Source organism: Gadus macrocephalus, chromosome 14, assembly GCF_031168955.1.
Source record: "Gadus macrocephalus chromosome 14, ASM3116895v1".
NCBI lineage: Eukaryota > Metazoa > Chordata > Actinopteri > Gadiformes > Gadidae > Gadus > Gadus macrocephalus.
Genome location: NC_082395.1, coordinates 6,411,330 through 6,428,502, shown reverse-complemented (window position 1 = coordinate 6,428,502; position 17,173 = coordinate 6,411,330). Strand labels below are relative to the sequence as shown.

The window sequence follows — 17,173 nt, the reverse complement described above, 5'->3', positions numbered from 1 at the left end:
ATTCTATCGTTGAAATCACTATTGATCTGTATTCAATACGGATGTGTCATTTTAAGCTAAAAACATCTTATTCATGCTTTTCTAAATTTCTAATTATGTATTAAAAAGAAAATATTATGCAAAGAAAAACAATATAACAATATACAATATAATGAGAAAATACCTCAACATAATTAGAAAATATCTCAATATAACAGGAAAAGTCAATATAATTTGAAAATATCTCAATATAACAGGAGAAGTTGTCTATATAACGAGAAGAGATCCCAATGTAAAAGGAAAACATGTCAATATAACGAGAAAATATCTCAACATAACAGGAAAAGATTTCAATATAACGGTAAAAGATTTCGATGTTACTGAAAAATATCATAACATAGCGAGAAAGGATCTCAAAATAACGAGAAAGATCATTTCATGAATAGAAGACATCTCGTTATAACGAGTTCCTGTATCATTAATCATCCACTATGGTGGCACTGCCATAACAAAAACATTTCCTAGGCAGTTTCCCAGCTTTGTGCAGATAAAGTAAAGGTTGAGCAATCCCACCAAACAATGTCAGATATGTAGCAGGATAATAAAGATAAAAAAAGATATCCCGTGGCATAATAGTAACCAAAGACAAGACGACCAAGGAGGGCAAATAAGTAACCAAAATAATCCCCAGATTCAATGAAATGATGTTGAAGGCTCTTCTCTTCATATTGCTACCCCCTGTCCCCTCTGCCTCTGGCCCTGGGTGCTTCAGGGACCACAGAACTGACAAACAACAGAACACAATTACAGACAGTGTCATTAAAAAAAATATTGCATGAATGAAAGAATGGCTGACATCAACTGTCCAAAAGCTCGACAAGTTGACCGATATGGCGAACCACATCAGGCCGCTGCATACTACTCTGAATCTCAGGGGCTTGAACCTGTAAAAAATCACATGACACAAAATAGCATCTGACTGTTATTAAATCAAAGAAAGCCTCAGCGTTTTAGGCTAACCTAGGCCTGTTGTTGGTTACCTGATGAAGGTCAAAGGGTGAACGACAGCCAGGTAGCGCTCCACGCAGATGCAACACTGGAACAGGGGATGGCCGAACCATATTAACGCCCAAAGTTCATTAACCAGGATTAGAACAACCGGGCCACTATCAGCAGGGCCAAAAAGGCAGTAGAACTGTAAAGGACTCCCCAACAGGAACAGGGTAGCACATATTGCCATATTTAGATGGAAAAGCTCAGCCGCCAATGAATCTTTAGTTCCGTGAGTGATAAGCCACATCACCCATAGGTTGGCTGGAAGGCAAACAACCACGTAAGGAAGCAGAAAGGTGCCTGATATTCCTTGGGTGTATGGTATGAGCGCTGGTGATGGAACTCCACACTTTCCCAAGCTTGAATTTGTTGTTAAGGGGTCAGAGGAGGTATTGGTATATTCTGGAAACATGATCATCACCCCACCTGTTTGGGTCCTGAAAAAAGTTTCACGGCAGACTTGGCTGATCGTCCAGCTTTGAAATGCTGATTTTCTTAATAGGTGTTTCAATTTTTCATTAGTATTCTAAACCTACTTTTTAAAAAGAGTAACAAAGTTTGGATTATATAATTATATAATAAATAGGTCTTACAAACAAAACAGAATATAACTTTACCGCTTTTTGTTATCATGAAATACAACTTCTGCCAAAATAGTCTTATGTTTCTAATGCAGCCTTCTGGTTCAGCTCACTTCGTCATCTGACTGATAGAACACATTTCTCCACATTTTATATTCATCTGTCACACATGAAAAATGGTGTTGTTATAACTAGACAAATCCCATGTAAATACTACATTTGACCTCAATTTAAACAAAATCAACTTCAGGCAATGAATGAGTCAGCACTGAATCAGGCAGATGGTGCACACAATCCTTTGTTGGGATAGTCTCCAGTATGCCTACATACAGATCTTTAAGAAATATTTTCATAAATGTGGTTCTATCAGACAGGGCCATAGCTAGGGTTGGAAAAACAGTGAACTTGTTCTCGGTTCCCGCACGCACCAGCTAATGTCACATACGGCGGGCGGACGCAACCTAAGAGGTCTAGACTGAATTCAGTATGCACTCATCTCGGACAAGTTATCAACCATAGATATTTTTTCAAAAGTGTAGTTTACTTTCCATCTTTATTTTTAGCTCTAGAAAAAATACTGAGGTCCTGACCTCAGTGACCACATAGCTGGCTACAGGTATGCTCCCATATTTCACCCATGTATATTCAGGAAATGCATGATGAGAGGGCTCAAAGGAAAAAAAAGGTTGAAAAACAGTGGAAAATAATGTCATGGGGGGAATCAGCCTCATCCATGAGGATGAGAAGGAGGCACCAGGGGGGCTCAAAACCCGTCCTCCTGGCAGAAGAGGCTGCAAGAGAGGAAGGTTGTAGCAAGGCACCAGGATTGAATTGATAGTAACTTCAGTGTTCATCAGTGACAGAATGAAGAATGTCATCTGCAAGTTGTTATGGACAATGCATGTCTAATTATTCAGTGAGGGCAGGCCTAATGCTCATTGGTGTTATTTTATTATTGACTGCAATGAAAAATCAAGGCCATGTTCTTGTTTCTATTATATGAGACTTGGTTTTATTTGTATTGGATTTTAAGATAAACAACAAAGTTTCAAATCACAACAGTTAAGTCTCTGTCTGTGTATTGCACGTTCAAACCTAAATACTATTTCACAATACCAGGTTAATAGATGTTCCCTAGGAGTATATGAGTTTGATAATGATAGAGAAACGTTTAAATAATGCTTTTCATTTCAATCCATTAGATTTTAGTCAACTAAAATCGGAGGATATTTAGTCAATTTAAAGTAGATTAAAACTAAAACAATTCAGATGAAAAAATGTATTGCAATTTTGTCAATAAAATATGACTGCAACTAAATCCAAACTTGCTGTCCAAATGAACATTGGGACCAGTGTTTGTAATAACGCCGTCTTAAAGAACGGCGTTAGGTAACGCCGTCATTTTTTCAGCAACGGGGTAAAACCCAGAGTTCATCAACCAGGATTTGAACAGCCGGGCCACTACCAGCAGGGCCAAAAAGGCAGTATAACTGTAAAGGACTCCCCAACAGGAACAGGGTAGCACATATTGCGATATTTAGATGGAAAAGCTCAGCCGCCAATTAATCTTTTGTTCCATGAGTGATAAGCCACATCACCCATAGGTTGGCTGGAAGGCCAACAACCACGTAAGGAAGCAGAAAGGTGACTGTCATTCCCTGGATGTATGTTGAGAGCGCTGGTGATGGAACTCCACACTTTCCCAAGCTTGAATTTGTTGTTAAGGGGTCAGAGGAGGTATTGGTATATTCTGGAAACATGATCATCACCCCACGTGCTCCTGTTTGGGTCCTGAAAAAAGTATCACGGCTGACTTGGCTGATCGTCCAGCTTTGAAATGCTGATTTTCTTAATTGGTGCCTCAATTATTTATTAGTATTGTAAACCTACTTTTTAAAAATAATAATCAAGTTAGGATTAAATAATAAGAATCATGACTTGAAATAGGTCTTAAAAACAAAACAGAATATAACTTTAACGCTTTTTGTTATCATGAAACACAAATTCTGTCAAAACTGTCTAATGTTTCTAATGCAGCCTTCTGGTTCAGCTCACTTCGTCATCTGACTAATAGAACACATTTCTCCACATTTTATATTCATCTGTCACACATGAAGTATTGTGTTGGTATAACTAGACAAATCCCATGCAAATACTACATTTGACCTCTATTTAAATAAAATCAACTTCAGTCAATGATGAGTCAGCACTGAATCATGCAGATGGTGCACATAATCCTTTGTTGGGATAGTCTGCAGTACATGTGGTCTGTAAGAAATGTTTTCATGGATGTGGTTCTATCAGACAGAGCCGTAGCTCGGGTTTGTGGTCCCGGTCCCGGTTGGCGGAACCGGGCTCTTCCAGTTATCTACAATTCAACAGGCTGTCTCAGAGGTAGTCAGCATTACAAAGCTGCTCAGAAGTGTTAGGGGTTGCAGCTACGGACCAAGGTGCAGACCAGATGCTATAGTAAAAACTTAGAAGTCAAAAGTGTAGCGCACTAAAGATCCAGGCAAAGTTCCAAAATGAAAAATCCCAAAACCAAAAAAGCACTGAGAAGAGAAACCAATGTCATTATTACTGGCAGAGCAGAAACAGGCAGAGCAGAAACGGTGTAACGAACGATCTGACGAAGAACTAACAGTTGGGCTGAACTTAAATAGCAGAGGAAAAACAAATCATTGGCAGAGAGAAAACAAGGAACAGGGAAAACTCAATCAGGACAACGAGCAGGCTAATGATCAGGTGTGGCAGCCAGAGGCAGGGAGTGGCACAAGGCAGGCGAGGGCCATGTTCAGGACAAAAACAAAAGCGCATGGCAAACAGTGGTACCTAAGTGTCGATGTAGGCCCGCCCGACTGTGGAACGGTTGGAGAGGATTCAAGGCCTACTGTCTTGCCACCTTGGGGCGAGTTTGACCGTCCAGACGTGGCTCAGGCTGCTGGGGATGCTGACAGCGGCCTCAGCAATCACATCATTAGGCCTGCTGCATCTATACCCTCTGCAGAGATGGTTCAACTGCCTCCACATGGACCCTCGGCTACACAGATTGGTCATGATCAAGGTCAATCGCAAGCGCCCTGCTCATCTCCACCGGTGGCGGGACAGCACATTTCTGCTGCATGGTGTTCCTCTCGGCTCAGCCCCAGCGTGGCTACCGGTAGTGACAACAGATGCCTCATCCCACAGTTCGAGGGCGGTATGGCAAAAGAGTCCAGTCCAGGGGGTTTGGTGCCCTCAGTTGAGAGGGCAGCACATCAATGTCCTTGGACTCCAGACTGTCTACTTGACACTAAAGCACTTCTTGCCTTGTCTCAGGAGCAATGCAAGGAGGTTGATGTGAAACACCTCGGCGGTGTTTCACATTAACCACCAAGGAGGGACCAGGTCACTGGAATCCCTGAGGGAAGCCCAGAGACTATGGATATGGTGTCATCCTCGGTTGGTCTCCAAGCATCCATCAACTCTGGGCTAGGCCATTGACAGGGATCGGTCACTCTTGACTGACCTCGGGCCCTCAATTTGTGAGACCTTGCGAAATGCAAGAGCTCCTTCCACGAGAGTTATGTATGCTAACTGCTGGGCTCTACATGGTACGGGGACATACAGCGGTCTTCTCCTTCCCTTTACAGGACATACAGGAGCAGTACCTCCAGTATCTTTTTGATGCAGGCCGGGCTGCCTCAACCTTGAAGGTGTACCTGACGGCCATGTCTTTTAACGATGGTCACAATGGTGGCAGCTGGCAGGCCAGTCGGGCGCATTACTGGGTGACGCAGTTTCTGCATGGTGCCAGGAGGCTACGATAGGTGAGTCACCCTTTAAGCCTATGGCAGGGGTGACTTTGAGAAATGTCAATGAACACTGCTTTTCTTTTGGCAATTACAACAGCCAAGCGTGAGTGAACTCCACGCACTATCAGTCCTACGATTCTTTGTTGGAAGGCAGGTTCTGGGGTTACACTGTGGCCGAATATTGCCTTCCAGGTTTTATCCCCCAACCATGTTCATCGGGCCATAGATCTGGGGGCATACCATCCTCCTCCGTACAGTTCCCGGCTGGAGGAGAGGGCCAATTTGCCGTGCCCATTCCGAGCATTGCGGCTGCATATTGAGGCATCACAGGGCTTTAGAGCAGCTGTTGGTCTGCTATGGCGGAAATAACAGGGGTTATAACAGGGGGGCCTATGACGTAGCAGGTAAACCTGCCCCCTCAGAAGTTATCTATCTGCCACATCCTGGGAGGCAATGAGGGGGGTGTCACTATCAGAGGTCTGTGCGGCAGCGTCCTGGACAGCACCCTGAACATTCTCATGGTTTTATCGCCTTAACGTGGTCTCTGGGTCCATGCTGGCATCGGTTATCCTACCTTTGGATTCTACAGTTGACCAATAGGTTGGTGTTGTTCCTCGTGACACTGCTGGTATAAGTCATCCACTTTGTGTACTGCAGTCAGGAAGGAATTAAACAGAACAAAGTTACGAATGTAACAATGGTTCTGTGAATTCCTGGATGACTTCCAGTCACAACGGTCACTCGAAGATCCTGAGAGGCCGGGCGTAGGCTGCCACGTGATTTATATAGCCTACGCGTCTGTTACGGCCCATGATAGGCGCTGAACATGAATTAATGGACCAAGAGACGGTATTAGCAAAAGCAGGGGTGTTTATTATTAACCCCCCAATTAATCCGAAAAAAGGCCAACAATCATGATCCCAACGCAGGGGATGATAATGGTGAAACCATGGAAGGCGGTGGCGAAGCCAGGAGCCGGTTGCACAATCCTTCGGGTTTCAGGAGGTGGAAGAGAGAGAGCGTGCTACTGCAGGTGGATCTCCTTGAGTAGGGAGGTATCCGGTGCCTGCAATCACTCGTTAGCCTGCGACCACAGGGAGAAAGGGTGAAACAGAAATACTTGCCCCAGCAGGGGGTGCCAAAAATGAATACCAACTTAATATAAATGAGGGTTCGTAACAGCGTCACTCAAGTGACCGGTGCGTTTTAATATCCATCCGTCTCGGAGGTCCGAGGACGTTGCCTAGCGACACGCACAAACACGATTGCAACACACAACACAAGGATGTGCTGTTGTACTGAACATCAGCACGGCTGTGATTATCTTCGGCACTCGGTCTACGGCCTCGTACCTATGACCGAATCACAGCCGTTCTGATATTCAGTACAACAGCACACTCCCTCTTTTGATATTGCTTAATTAACCTGTGTTGTGTGTGGCAATCACACGCTGAAAGTGACTACCGGAATCAATCACCATTTCATTTGCCTGTACAGGACAAATATTTTTTCAGTAGTGAACAATTTTATATGACTTGAATTCAGGAATAATATACAGGCAAAAAGACCAACCCCAAATAAAAAATGAACCACTCATTGTGAAATCATTGCAATAGCTTGAGACCCATTTGTGCATTGCATGGCGCAAGTAACCAGAACCCATTTGTCGACACTTGTGTTTAATATATCCATTTTTTTTATACACATACAGGTTTTAAACACTAGGTCAATGCATTTCAATGTCGTTTCTTTCAAGGAATGAGCATGTTAAAACATATCCTGTGATAACTGTTTTGCAAAAAATGTAGTTTATTATTGAAAGCAGGCCAGGGCATTTAGCCAGGCATGTATAAGCACTGATGAGAGGGGCACATTTCCATATCCCTCTATCTGCCTTTCCAATTGAACCATATATAATAAACAGAGGGCAAACACATATGCACCCGATGATTAAGCCTCAGCACTGCCCTCCAGTGTACACTTTTATAGTGTTATAGTCAGAAGGGTGTTCCACTTCCAGAACACAAAATAAAAAAATTCAATCCTGCATGTTATTTCTTTGTAAACATTTATGCAAGCTGACACAAGGGTCACCTAAGGGATTTATTTTGGTATGGTTTAGAGGCAAAGTCTCACACACAAACACACACAATTTACTTAATTATATAGAACAGTGTGGCGATATGATGAGAGGAATTAGTTGAGTTCCAAATATTTTTTACATTCGTTTTTTAGACCTATTTCATGCCAGTTTTTCTCCGGTAAACATATGATGCAATGGGCATGCGGTCCATTTGGCAGAAGGTCAATGGCATGTTCAACCAAATGAGACTCGGTAATCTACGGTAATCAAATGATATCAGAAGGGGAGGAAACGGACGTCTCCGGAGCCCGGACTCAAGCTAAATCCATCTTCTCGTTCTTGTACTCATTTGGGTCTACACTATTCTAAACGTCAGTTTGGATTCATATGGGATCCATCAAGAGAAAATTCATGTTTATCAACTGTTGAAGAAGGACAACATCGTTTAGGAGTCAACGTCTATTTCACGGAGAACTGGATGCCATGTTTGTGGAGGCGGTCGATCAGCGTAGTCTTGCCGAAAGCTGCTCCGGGAGTGTAGACTCCTCCCCTGGAAACGGGTGGGAAGTGAAAGAAACAAGGGGGGACAACAGGTGTGCAGAGCAATTATTAGACAGAGACAGACACTGATAAGGGACCAGCAGGGCTAATGGAAAATTATTCAAAGGTTGGTTATAGTGTTGATGTTAGTGTGTGAATGTGTTCAGTATGTGCATGCAAAGGTGTGTGTGCACAGACGTACGTCCTGGGCAGAGCATTGGGTTCATTGAGGATGGTGAGCGCTGCCTGTACCATGGCGATGGGGGTAGCTACATACCCAGCCTCTGGATTGGAGAGCAAGCGTCAAGTCAGTTCAATTAAGTCAAAGACACTTCTCTACATTGGTGATGTGGGATTTTGAGCTTCATTTGACCCTCCAGAATTGATATAGTCGACGCATGAAAGTAGTTACCGGGCCCCTGGACCAGAGTACGAATCTTGCCATCAGGTTTTCCCTGGGAAGGGTCTTTTCCCTCGGTGTAACCTTCTCCGTAGAAGGCAAACTGGAAGGATGAGTCCTTCATCTGAAACACGGCATACAAGCTGCAAATCAGCCAAGAGAACACTAAGTATGTTCCAATGATTGACGGAAGATAGGCAGTTAGTTCTTAGCCTTTGTGCAAAGTTAAACTATTTCAGGGCCTCTACAAGACATTCCTTCCTGCCGTTGGCTTTCTACATACCTGACTTTTGGTTGGTCCGGCCTTTGTGAAGAAACCAAAGGAGAAGAATTCTGGGTACTGGGGAAGAAACGTGACAGAATAATGAATTCCACGTCGGTGGATTATTGTGGTGTTTCAAGCCCAATATTGTTTTTCCATTCCATGCATCTCACTACCTTGATGAGTAGGTTGCGTCCAAAGTTGAACTTGATCAGTAACATGAACATCATGCCAGCAACCAGCATCTTGATGATGTTACCCACTCCTCCTACTCCTGCATATGCACCATACTGGACCTAACGAACCGGGAGGAGGTTCTTTAGTGCTTTAAGAGGCAGAACAGCAGAGAAAACCACAAACACTTACTTTAGCTGCGTCGCTAATAGCAAATAGATTAACATTACATCTTAGAATTATATGTTGATCACATCAACATGTATGCAAACAGATGGAAGATTGCTGCTCCCATTCACATATACATATACCGGTATATAATCTCAATAAATAATACCAATTAGAAACAATTTGATGGTATGAGTTACAATGAATAAAATACAAGCAGTAGACATGCTTACAGGGCCTAAGAGAGAGGAAAGAGGGACTCACGGGCGACTCTTGCTGCTCCTCGGCCAGAAAGCGCTGTGTTCTCTTCACTACAGACGGGTCTGTGCCCATGAAGGGCACCGCATACTGCTGCACTTCATTGCTGTAGAACAGGGCGCTCCTGCACAACAGTTACCCACAAAGACTACATATTACAATCAAAATAACGGTCAAAACAAGCTTTAAAAGTTGGGAGGGAAATGTAGGGGTCACCAGCGAAGAACAGTTACTAGTAAAGAAACGCTAACAGATCAGTGAGTGAGACATCCACTGACATTACCGTCGTTTAATCTTAGCCCCAACTACAGGAAGTGGCTGGTATTTGAACTTCCTCCTGAGGCTGCGGAGACTGGCGCCGTCAGCGACACCGTAAATGGCCGACTGCCATGTACCGTCGTGGATGCTGGCGCCCTGGCACAGGCAAAATAGTTTGGATCCTTTACATTTTTCATATACTATTTACGGTTTTTGCTCTAGCCATGCATCTGTGGAGTTTATTCACATAGGTTTAGGCAAGGTCGTCAAATCCTGGGCTGCTGCCTCAGACTGTGTTTGTGATGAAGGCATACATAATCGGATCTGACAAGAGCTTAAAAACAGGACAGGAAGATGACGGTTGGAAGAGAACCGACTTCACATCGGACATAAAGAGGTTCTTGTGGTGGGGGGTCTCGGGGAATCTGGTTATCATACCTCTGGTCCTGCACTGGCCGTGAGGAAGCTTTCAACTGCCGTCAGTGTACCTGTAGATACAGACACAGATCACAACCATACCAGACACTTCAGGATAGGATCTGGCACACACAAGGCAACACAGAGACATAGATAAATAAACTCTGCATTTTGTAGTATTCAAGGGTTTATGATCCATTGGGAGAAAAACAATTAAAAAGTACAACAAACATCGACTATGTCTATGAGGCATCCAACACACATTTCTGTGACTCAAAGAAAGACAGGGTCAGTAGGTCAGTGTTTGCATTTCTAAGTGATCAACATAGAAGGCTGGTACGTTGGTGGCTTCTCAGTGTGTAGTTGTCATCCAAACACAAGTGTATATGGATATGTGTGTGTGTGTGGGGGTCTATGAACATGTTCATACCCCTGAACTGGTCCCTGGTATAGAGGACTCCCATGTCAGCAGGGATGGAGTCAAAGCCACAGCTTCCTACGATGTACACTCCCTTCTTAGCTGCCTCGCTGTGGTAGTTCAGTTGCATGCCCTCAAGAAACTACGGGGAGACAGAAAGAATGTTCAACCTTAAAACAGTACAGTAATACGTCTTGATTGATACCATCATTCTGTTTCTTCGGATGGCAGTAAGGATTTTCCGGAACACATAACTAACTCAGGGGAGCTAAAACAGACAGATGTACCTTCCCTTTAAAAATACATACAACCTTGTTGTCGTAAGCAGACGTTGTTGTAAGACATGCTGTTCCTCGATAGCCTTGGACCATCCCGATATGGGAAGGACACGAGCACATTGAAAGCTTTTGCCAAATATTAAAAAAAATCATAAGAGTGCCTCGGGACGGTGTTTCAGTTCATGACGAACAAGAAGCGATGACGAATAATAGCAGCACTAAAGGAAAGTGTACTGTGCAGATTTCTGTTAACCGCTATTCATTCTGTTAGCGTTTAACAGAAATCTGCACGGTAGGCTTTTTTCTGAGAGGAGAATAGGTTTTTACTTCGTGGCCAAGGAACAAGATGAAAGAAAATGTGCACGCTGCATGATGAGAAATTAAGTTAATGCAGGTATGGCATACTGATCCTACTAAGGGAAGGGCAAAACCTACCAAAAAGCTGTCACCATAGTAGCACTCTAGTGACCATCTACAATAGTCAGGATTAAACTACTTCATAAATACAGATTTAATCAAGAATCTGAATATTATGACAAGTATGTCACGGCAGATGGTTACCTGAGGCTCCCCAGAGATGTCAAGGCAATGGGCTCCATTCTCTACACAGGCCTTGACTACCGGTTCACCATAGAACCTGTACTGCACACAAAAAAAGCACAGATAAGAGCACGCATAACACATACTGTTGTTACAAGCCCATAGAATGCATTTTTGTTGTGACAAATTTGGTTGTAACACAGTGTGTTACAACATTTTTGTCGTAATTACCTTTCACCCACTATGATGGAGTCATTACTGTTACCCTGTTGCATCTTGGGCCAACTGGCCATAGTGCACAAGCTAGGAGCTAATCCAACACCTGTCCAGAAGCGTTAGTAGGTGCAGTCCAAGGCAAATCCCTTATCTTGTGTTGACCCGTCATTCCACCAGAACAAGTGTTGTGAAAGACAAGGCAAAGATTTCATGTCGATTTAAACCATGAAACCTTTGACAATATTCAGCTATTGAAACCAACAAAATGTAGTCGCAGTTGCTAAATGCACCATAGATATTTCAGAAAAGAGCACCCAAAGGGCTTTAGTACATTGCATGGTCCTTTCCATTGTGGCATTCTGAACACAATAAGACTTGTCATCTCGGTTTTGAATGAAGGCTTCAGTGAATGAGAGAATGCTAGGAAGAGAGAATGGAACAAAAAGATCTCATGGCAACGAAACGACAAGAGCTGCGGTGAGGTGAGATTAATTTGCTTCCAAGAGGTGTGTTGCATGCATAGAAATTAATGTCTGGATGTGAAGGAAAAAGTTATCTACATTCAGGGTTTGAATGTGCACAGTCAAATACTTACAGGCCCCACACAGTTGAGGACAATCACAGCCTGTTTGCACATTGCTGCCAATGAGTCTGGTTCTTTTACATCTGACACAATGATGTCTACTGTCCTCAGCTCTGGTTTACCTAAACCACAGAAAGAAAACTGTTTACTTGAAGGAAACATGGAGAATGCAAAGCACATTTTGACTGATGTAAATGTGGGTATATATATATATATATTTAAAAAAATCCTTTAGTTTTTTATGTCATCAACATATTTCCAAGAAGCATATAGCCCGTGGTTTATAATAAGGTACTATCTGTTCATCTTAGCAAGATAAGCCTTATCAACCTTGACTTGTGAATGTTAATGTTACAGACCTATCAAGTATTAACATTTTTAATTGGTTAAGCTCAACCATCAAGTTGTTGCATAAAACACTGACTAGATAACAGTCCAAGTGTCTACTAACCAATACAATACGAATAAAGTACGTACTCAGTGCGCCGGCCGCCTGCTCCAGAACTTTCTCCAGTTTCGCCTTGCTTCTGCCGGCGACAGCCCATCTCAGGGTCCCACTCGGACCCTCCGAGACCGTTCGTGCCACCTCCTCGACCACATACTGACCAGTAAAACCAGAAGCTCCGAAAATAATGATATGGTAGGGCCTGCTGGACGATGTTTCAACACTTGCCATCGTGTTAGAAAGCTTGCTAATCAGTCAGGGACTTGCACGTTAAGCTCTACAGACCTACTGATCAACGTTCAAGAAGGGGGTGACAGTTGCTGCCTTTATAGGACTCTAGTGGTACGGAAGCGCTAACACGGACACTTGTACAAAACAATGTCCATTATACTGTCCCAAGGATAGACCCACCATATACCTAAAGTATTTCATAAATTGACACGTCGTGTTGGAGTTCGAAATATTTATTTAAACAAAACATGCATTGTTAGACCTTTAATTATGGTTGCACAGCCCTTGATATGTACGTTTCTGCAGCAGTTTACGTATCACAATGCTAAATGGGGGCAGTCCTAACTACAGTATCGCTTCTGATTGGTCTTCGCGGAGGTTCCTCAGTATTCTCAGTTGTCGCATACGGATGACGCTATCAATCTGAGCCCAGCCAACATCACCACGAGAACTCCAAAACATTCTACCGAGGGTCAAGATGCTGTTGCCTCAATGTCATGTCGATTTCCATGCAACTATGACGGCAAAAGGCAACGTCATATAATCGCGTAACAGAAAACTGTTAAAATAATCAGTCTTAAAGGTAAGTCAGTTATTAACATTATAATGCTATATATATAGATGCGTAAGTAGCTTACGTGACTGATGATGCCGTACGAAAGCCTTATAAAAGGCATCATGAGGAATACATTATGAGATTGTATCTACGTCCTGTGCTTTTTTAAATCTATAGCACCCGTATAGTTTATCTTAGTGAAAAAATTTGCAGTGCTGTGTTTATGGTACCAAAATATTTTATGCACTTAAGTATCCATGTGCATTCAACTAAACGCATCTTAGTACAGTAGGCCTATCGCAACATCACATTCAGATATATTGTTTTATTTTTCTAATATTATCTATAGGTTAACTGTTTAAAAATGTAACAGTTGGGTATCGATAACTTTGCCTAATGCCACTCATCGTTATTAATTTCTGACCCTCCTAAGGTTTTTCTCATCCAAGTATCCATCCGTCTGATCATCATGTCTACCCAGCTATGCAAACTGGTCGTGTTGGCAGTGCGTGCTGCTAATTGCCGACACCCCCGGAGTATAACGGGTTCTGGCCAAGTAGTGTTGACCACTATGGGACCCTCTGGAGTATTTAACTGTGGAGCTCCAAGCTCCCAGAGCAGGGCTTACAGTCTGGACTCTCTGTCTTCGGGTCCTGGTCGGCCCTCACTTGGACGCTCTGCACAACAACCTCGGGTGGAAGGGATCTCTGCCGCCTCAGCTCTCACGCAGCGAAACCTTTCTGCTGTTGCTGTGCAGGTAATACTTGAATGCAGAAGACCTCTCATCAAATGCTGTGCAAAAGTCTTAACGGTTCCTTGATGTTTTCAATTCTATATGTTTTGTCTCTCCAGGGACAGCGTCGTCCTATGTGCCGATATGACCTCTTGGATATTGGGGATGTAGAGGAAAACATCATTCGTGCTAAGGCGTGCAAATTAATAAGACACTTCATTGTGGACCCAACTATGGCTGAGCTAGTTGCAAAGCACCTAGGACCGGGCCTTGAAGACACCAAGACGATTATCTTCGAGTGTAACCCAGGTGTGTGTGTGTGTGTGTGTGTGTGCGTTGTGAAGATTATTTCAATTGAATACACTTCTGCTAATTGTATTTGTTTTCAGGGTTAGCATCTGCTAGGAGTGGCTGCTTGCATAACACATGAAAGTGAGGGATATACATCTGTGTGTTTCTCTTAGGTCCAGGGGTACTGACTAAGACACTGTTGAATGCAGGAGCTCAGAGAGTCGTAGCTCTCGAGGGAGACAAATCCTTTCTGCCTGACCTGCAGGTATGATAGGAAACAAATTTACTGAGATCAAGAGGATGTCACAATCCATTTTTCCAGGCTAAAAGATATGAGCGAATTGCAAAAGCAAGGAAACTTGATTTATTGAGATAATTTTTGTCATCAGTTACTAGTTGAAATACAAAACTGGTTGATTGCATTGGAAATCCTATTTATATATTTATGTGAATATTTTCCTCATTCTAGGTTTTGGAAAACCGTCTTGATGGTCAGTTAGAAGTAGTCCACTGTGATTTCTTCAAGCTTGACCCTATTGGCAGTGGAAGCGTCAAAGCCCCCACCATGTTCAGTGATAAACTGTTCACCGACATGGGAATATCCGAGGCCAGCTGGACAGATGGTGAGCTAATGGACACACAGAGTTTCACACGCATGACATAAGTGCAGGTGCATTGAGAGTAAAGATGCTGGATGCAAAGCATCTGCATGGACATTTTTCATATGTAGCCTCTGGATATTTGTCTCATTTGGAACTATTTCTGTTGTTTCTGCCTCTTTTTGAGTGACCCCAGACATTCCTGTTAAGGTGATTGGCATCCTGCCCTTGCGTAATCAGCGTGGAATGCTGCTGAAGATGGTGTATGCTCTATTTGAACGACTGTCCGTCTACAGATATGGTCGAGTTGAGCTCAACCTCTTCATTAGCGAAAAGGAGTATATGGTGAGATATGTGTGCCAATGTGTACACTATAATAAATTGAAAGCTGTTTCACAGTTGCTGTTAATTTTAGGTAACATTGGCTTTTATCATACTATGTGTTTTTTTTTATTTGACCAATGCTCAGATCAGTTAACTTTTGTTCTCATCCTGTGTTTTGTAACTATTTTCAGAAACTGGTCTCCCGACCTGGTGACATGATGAACTACAGAGCCTTCGGTGTCCTCTGGCAGATGGCCTGTGATATAACACTATTGCACAAGGTATTGAACAATGGTGACATGGAGGGGAGAAATGTGTGTTTTTGTGTCTGTGCAAAACTCATTAGGAGCAGCAGAAATGTTAGCACGCGTGCCATTGGCTTAATGTCAGCTGATGAATTCACTTTTAAATCGGATGACCTCTTCCGTGTTTATGCAGGAACCCTGGCATTCGTTTGTGTCTTCCAAACAGTGTCGCACAGTTCAAAAGGGCAAGGTAAGAGGATCAACCTATTACTTGCACATTGGTAAAGCTGACCCAGCATATTACGTGTCTTTCATGGGTAGTGGTGGTATCGAGCAAATGTACAGGTTATGTTCCTATACTTGGATATATGTGAAATGGATGGTTGTCAACCTCCTAAATCTCTGTATGTCGATATTTCTTGTCCACCCAGATTCCCAATGATCATTTGTGCCTGGTACGCCTGCAGCCAAGAGCTGATCTCTTCTCATCCTGGCTTTCTCCGTCCAACGCTGGAACGTTATTAATGATGGTCAAACAATGTCTAGCCAAAAGGAAGGTCAAACTCGTAGATAGACTCAAGTAAGTAGCATTAACAAGCACTTCATGTGCTGCATATACATGTAGCAGGTCATTTTCCTTGATTACATTGTTTCCTTGAAAATCTGAAAGTATGGCAAAAATATTAATGATATAATGCTATGTGTTAGGATAATAGATGGGAGAAAATGTAATTTAAGAAGAACATAGGTCTTGGTTTACGGTAGTGGAACATGTATTGTTGTTGCAATAAATTGCTAATACATCCTCCTTCTTCTGCACCCCCTCAGTCTGTGGTCTCCAGACAGCGGTAGCAAGCTTCTAGAGGAAATGGGCCTGCCTGAGGACATTCTGACTGGGAACGTGTTTCCAGAGGAGTACCTGAGACTGTTCCAGCTGATGGAAAAGAGTCAGGAGTTCACCCAGAGCTGGCTCTACGATGAGATCCTGGAGAACACACAGAGAGAGGGATGGGCATAGAACATTTTTATATTTCTATGACAAAATCACATGCAATATATATAAATATTCTGAATATTATTGTCAAGTTGTGAAACAACGTGAATAATTTATACGGTTAGCTGAGATGGCCTAATTTATATAGTATAAGTTTTAAAAAATATAAAAAAATAATAATGTGGATAAAATATGCTTTTGATATAAAAACATTAAATGCTCAAATGGAGCTAAAAAGGAAATCATGTAATTCTTGTAAATAAATTGACATGCTTGCTGGGTATGATGCAAATTGGTAAATGTCAAATTTTGTGTTTGTTCTATATGATCCTCGGTTATAGCTCATTTAGAGAACCTTCTATTCATGCACCAAGGGTGAACTCAAATCAATGCCATATTTTCCCGGTGGATGAAGATTGTGTCACTTTATGTATTACAGCAATGATATGTAATTATAGATAGAACACATGAGGTTTGTTAAGTTATATTACCAATACTCTTTATAGTAAATGGATAACAGCCAAATATTTTCAAAATCTAAAATCTAGACCTGCGACTGACCTTATCTTGGACAAAATAATTAGGGTTAGAATAGTTGTTCATATAGTACACATGTAACTATATACTACACTCCACACCACTGCAAAGATACAGTAGCCGCGATTACATGGACACATCGGATCCGCTAGATTTCTATGCGGAATAGAAAATGATCATATATACGCCTAATTCGGAATACAATTATCTGTTCGG

At 42.5% G+C, this 17,173-nt stretch overlaps 2 protein-coding genes across 2 annotated transcripts; one reads left to right on the top strand and one right to left on the bottom strand.

Annotated features, from left to right (window-relative positions):
• Positions 1–7,069: 7,069 nt before the first annotated feature.
• On the bottom strand, positions 7,070–12,910 carry LOC132471633 (saccharopine dehydrogenase-like oxidoreductase). Its single transcript, XM_060070832.1, has 13 exons — positions 12,480–12,910; positions 12,015–12,124; positions 11,225–11,305; positions 10,398–10,527; positions 9,989–10,038; positions 9,576–9,706; positions 9,299–9,416; positions 8,869–8,988; positions 8,714–8,770; positions 8,443–8,554; positions 8,233–8,314; positions 7,931–8,040; positions 7,070–7,855 (listed from the first exon to the last, which is right to left on the bottom strand). Exons 1-12 carry the CDS (start codon positions 12,676–12,678, stop codon positions 7,950–7,952), a joined length of 1,281 nt encoding a protein of 426 aa, XP_059926815.1. The 5' UTR covers positions 12,679–12,910; the 3' UTR covers positions 7,070–7,855; positions 7,931–7,949.
• Positions 12,911–13,038: 128 nt separating this feature from the next.
• tfb2m (transcription factor B2, mitochondrial) lies at positions 13,039–16,720 on the top strand. The gene is made up of 10 exons (XM_060070833.1): positions 13,039–13,261; positions 13,668–13,991; positions 14,087–14,276; positions 14,432–14,523; positions 14,728–14,881; positions 15,054–15,202; positions 15,373–15,462; positions 15,620–15,676; positions 15,858–16,006; positions 16,255–16,720. The coding sequence occupies exons 2-10, from the start codon at positions 13,704–13,706 to the stop codon at positions 16,442–16,444; spliced, it is 1,359 nt and encodes a 452-aa protein (XP_059926816.1). The 5' UTR covers positions 13,039–13,261; positions 13,668–13,703; the 3' UTR covers positions 16,445–16,720.
• Positions 16,721–17,173: the final 453 nt, after the last annotated feature.

What these genes read in the sequence shown, in the direction of transcription:
- tfb2m (XM_060070833.1), top strand. Translation starts at nt 13,704, where the DNA reads ATGTCTACCCAGCTATGCAAACTGGTCGTGTTGGCAGTGCGTGCTGCT. An exon ending in CCTTTCTGCCTGACCTGCAG is followed by an intron (nt 14,524 to 14,727) that starts GTATGATAGGAA and finishes TCCTCATTCTAG; the next exon opens with GTTTTGGAAAACCGTCTTGA. An exon ending in ATATAACACTATTGCACAAG is followed by an intron (nt 15,463 to 15,619) that starts GTATTGAACAAT and finishes GTGTTTATGCAG; the next exon opens with GAACCCTGGCATTCGTTTGT.
- LOC132471633 (XM_060070832.1), bottom strand. Translation starts at nt 12,678, where the DNA reads ATGGCAAGTGTTGAAACATCGTCCAGCAGGCCCTACCATATCATTATT. An exon ending in AGGAGCAGCAAGAGTCGCCC is followed by an intron (nt 8,989 to 9,298) that starts GTGAGTCCCTCT and finishes CCGGTTCGTTAG; the next exon opens with GTCCAGTATGGTGCATATGC. An exon ending in CCCAATGCTCTGCCCAGGAC is followed by an intron (nt 8,041 to 8,232) that starts GTACGTCTGTGC and finishes ACCCGTTTCCAG; the next exon opens with GGGAGGAGTCTACACTCCCG.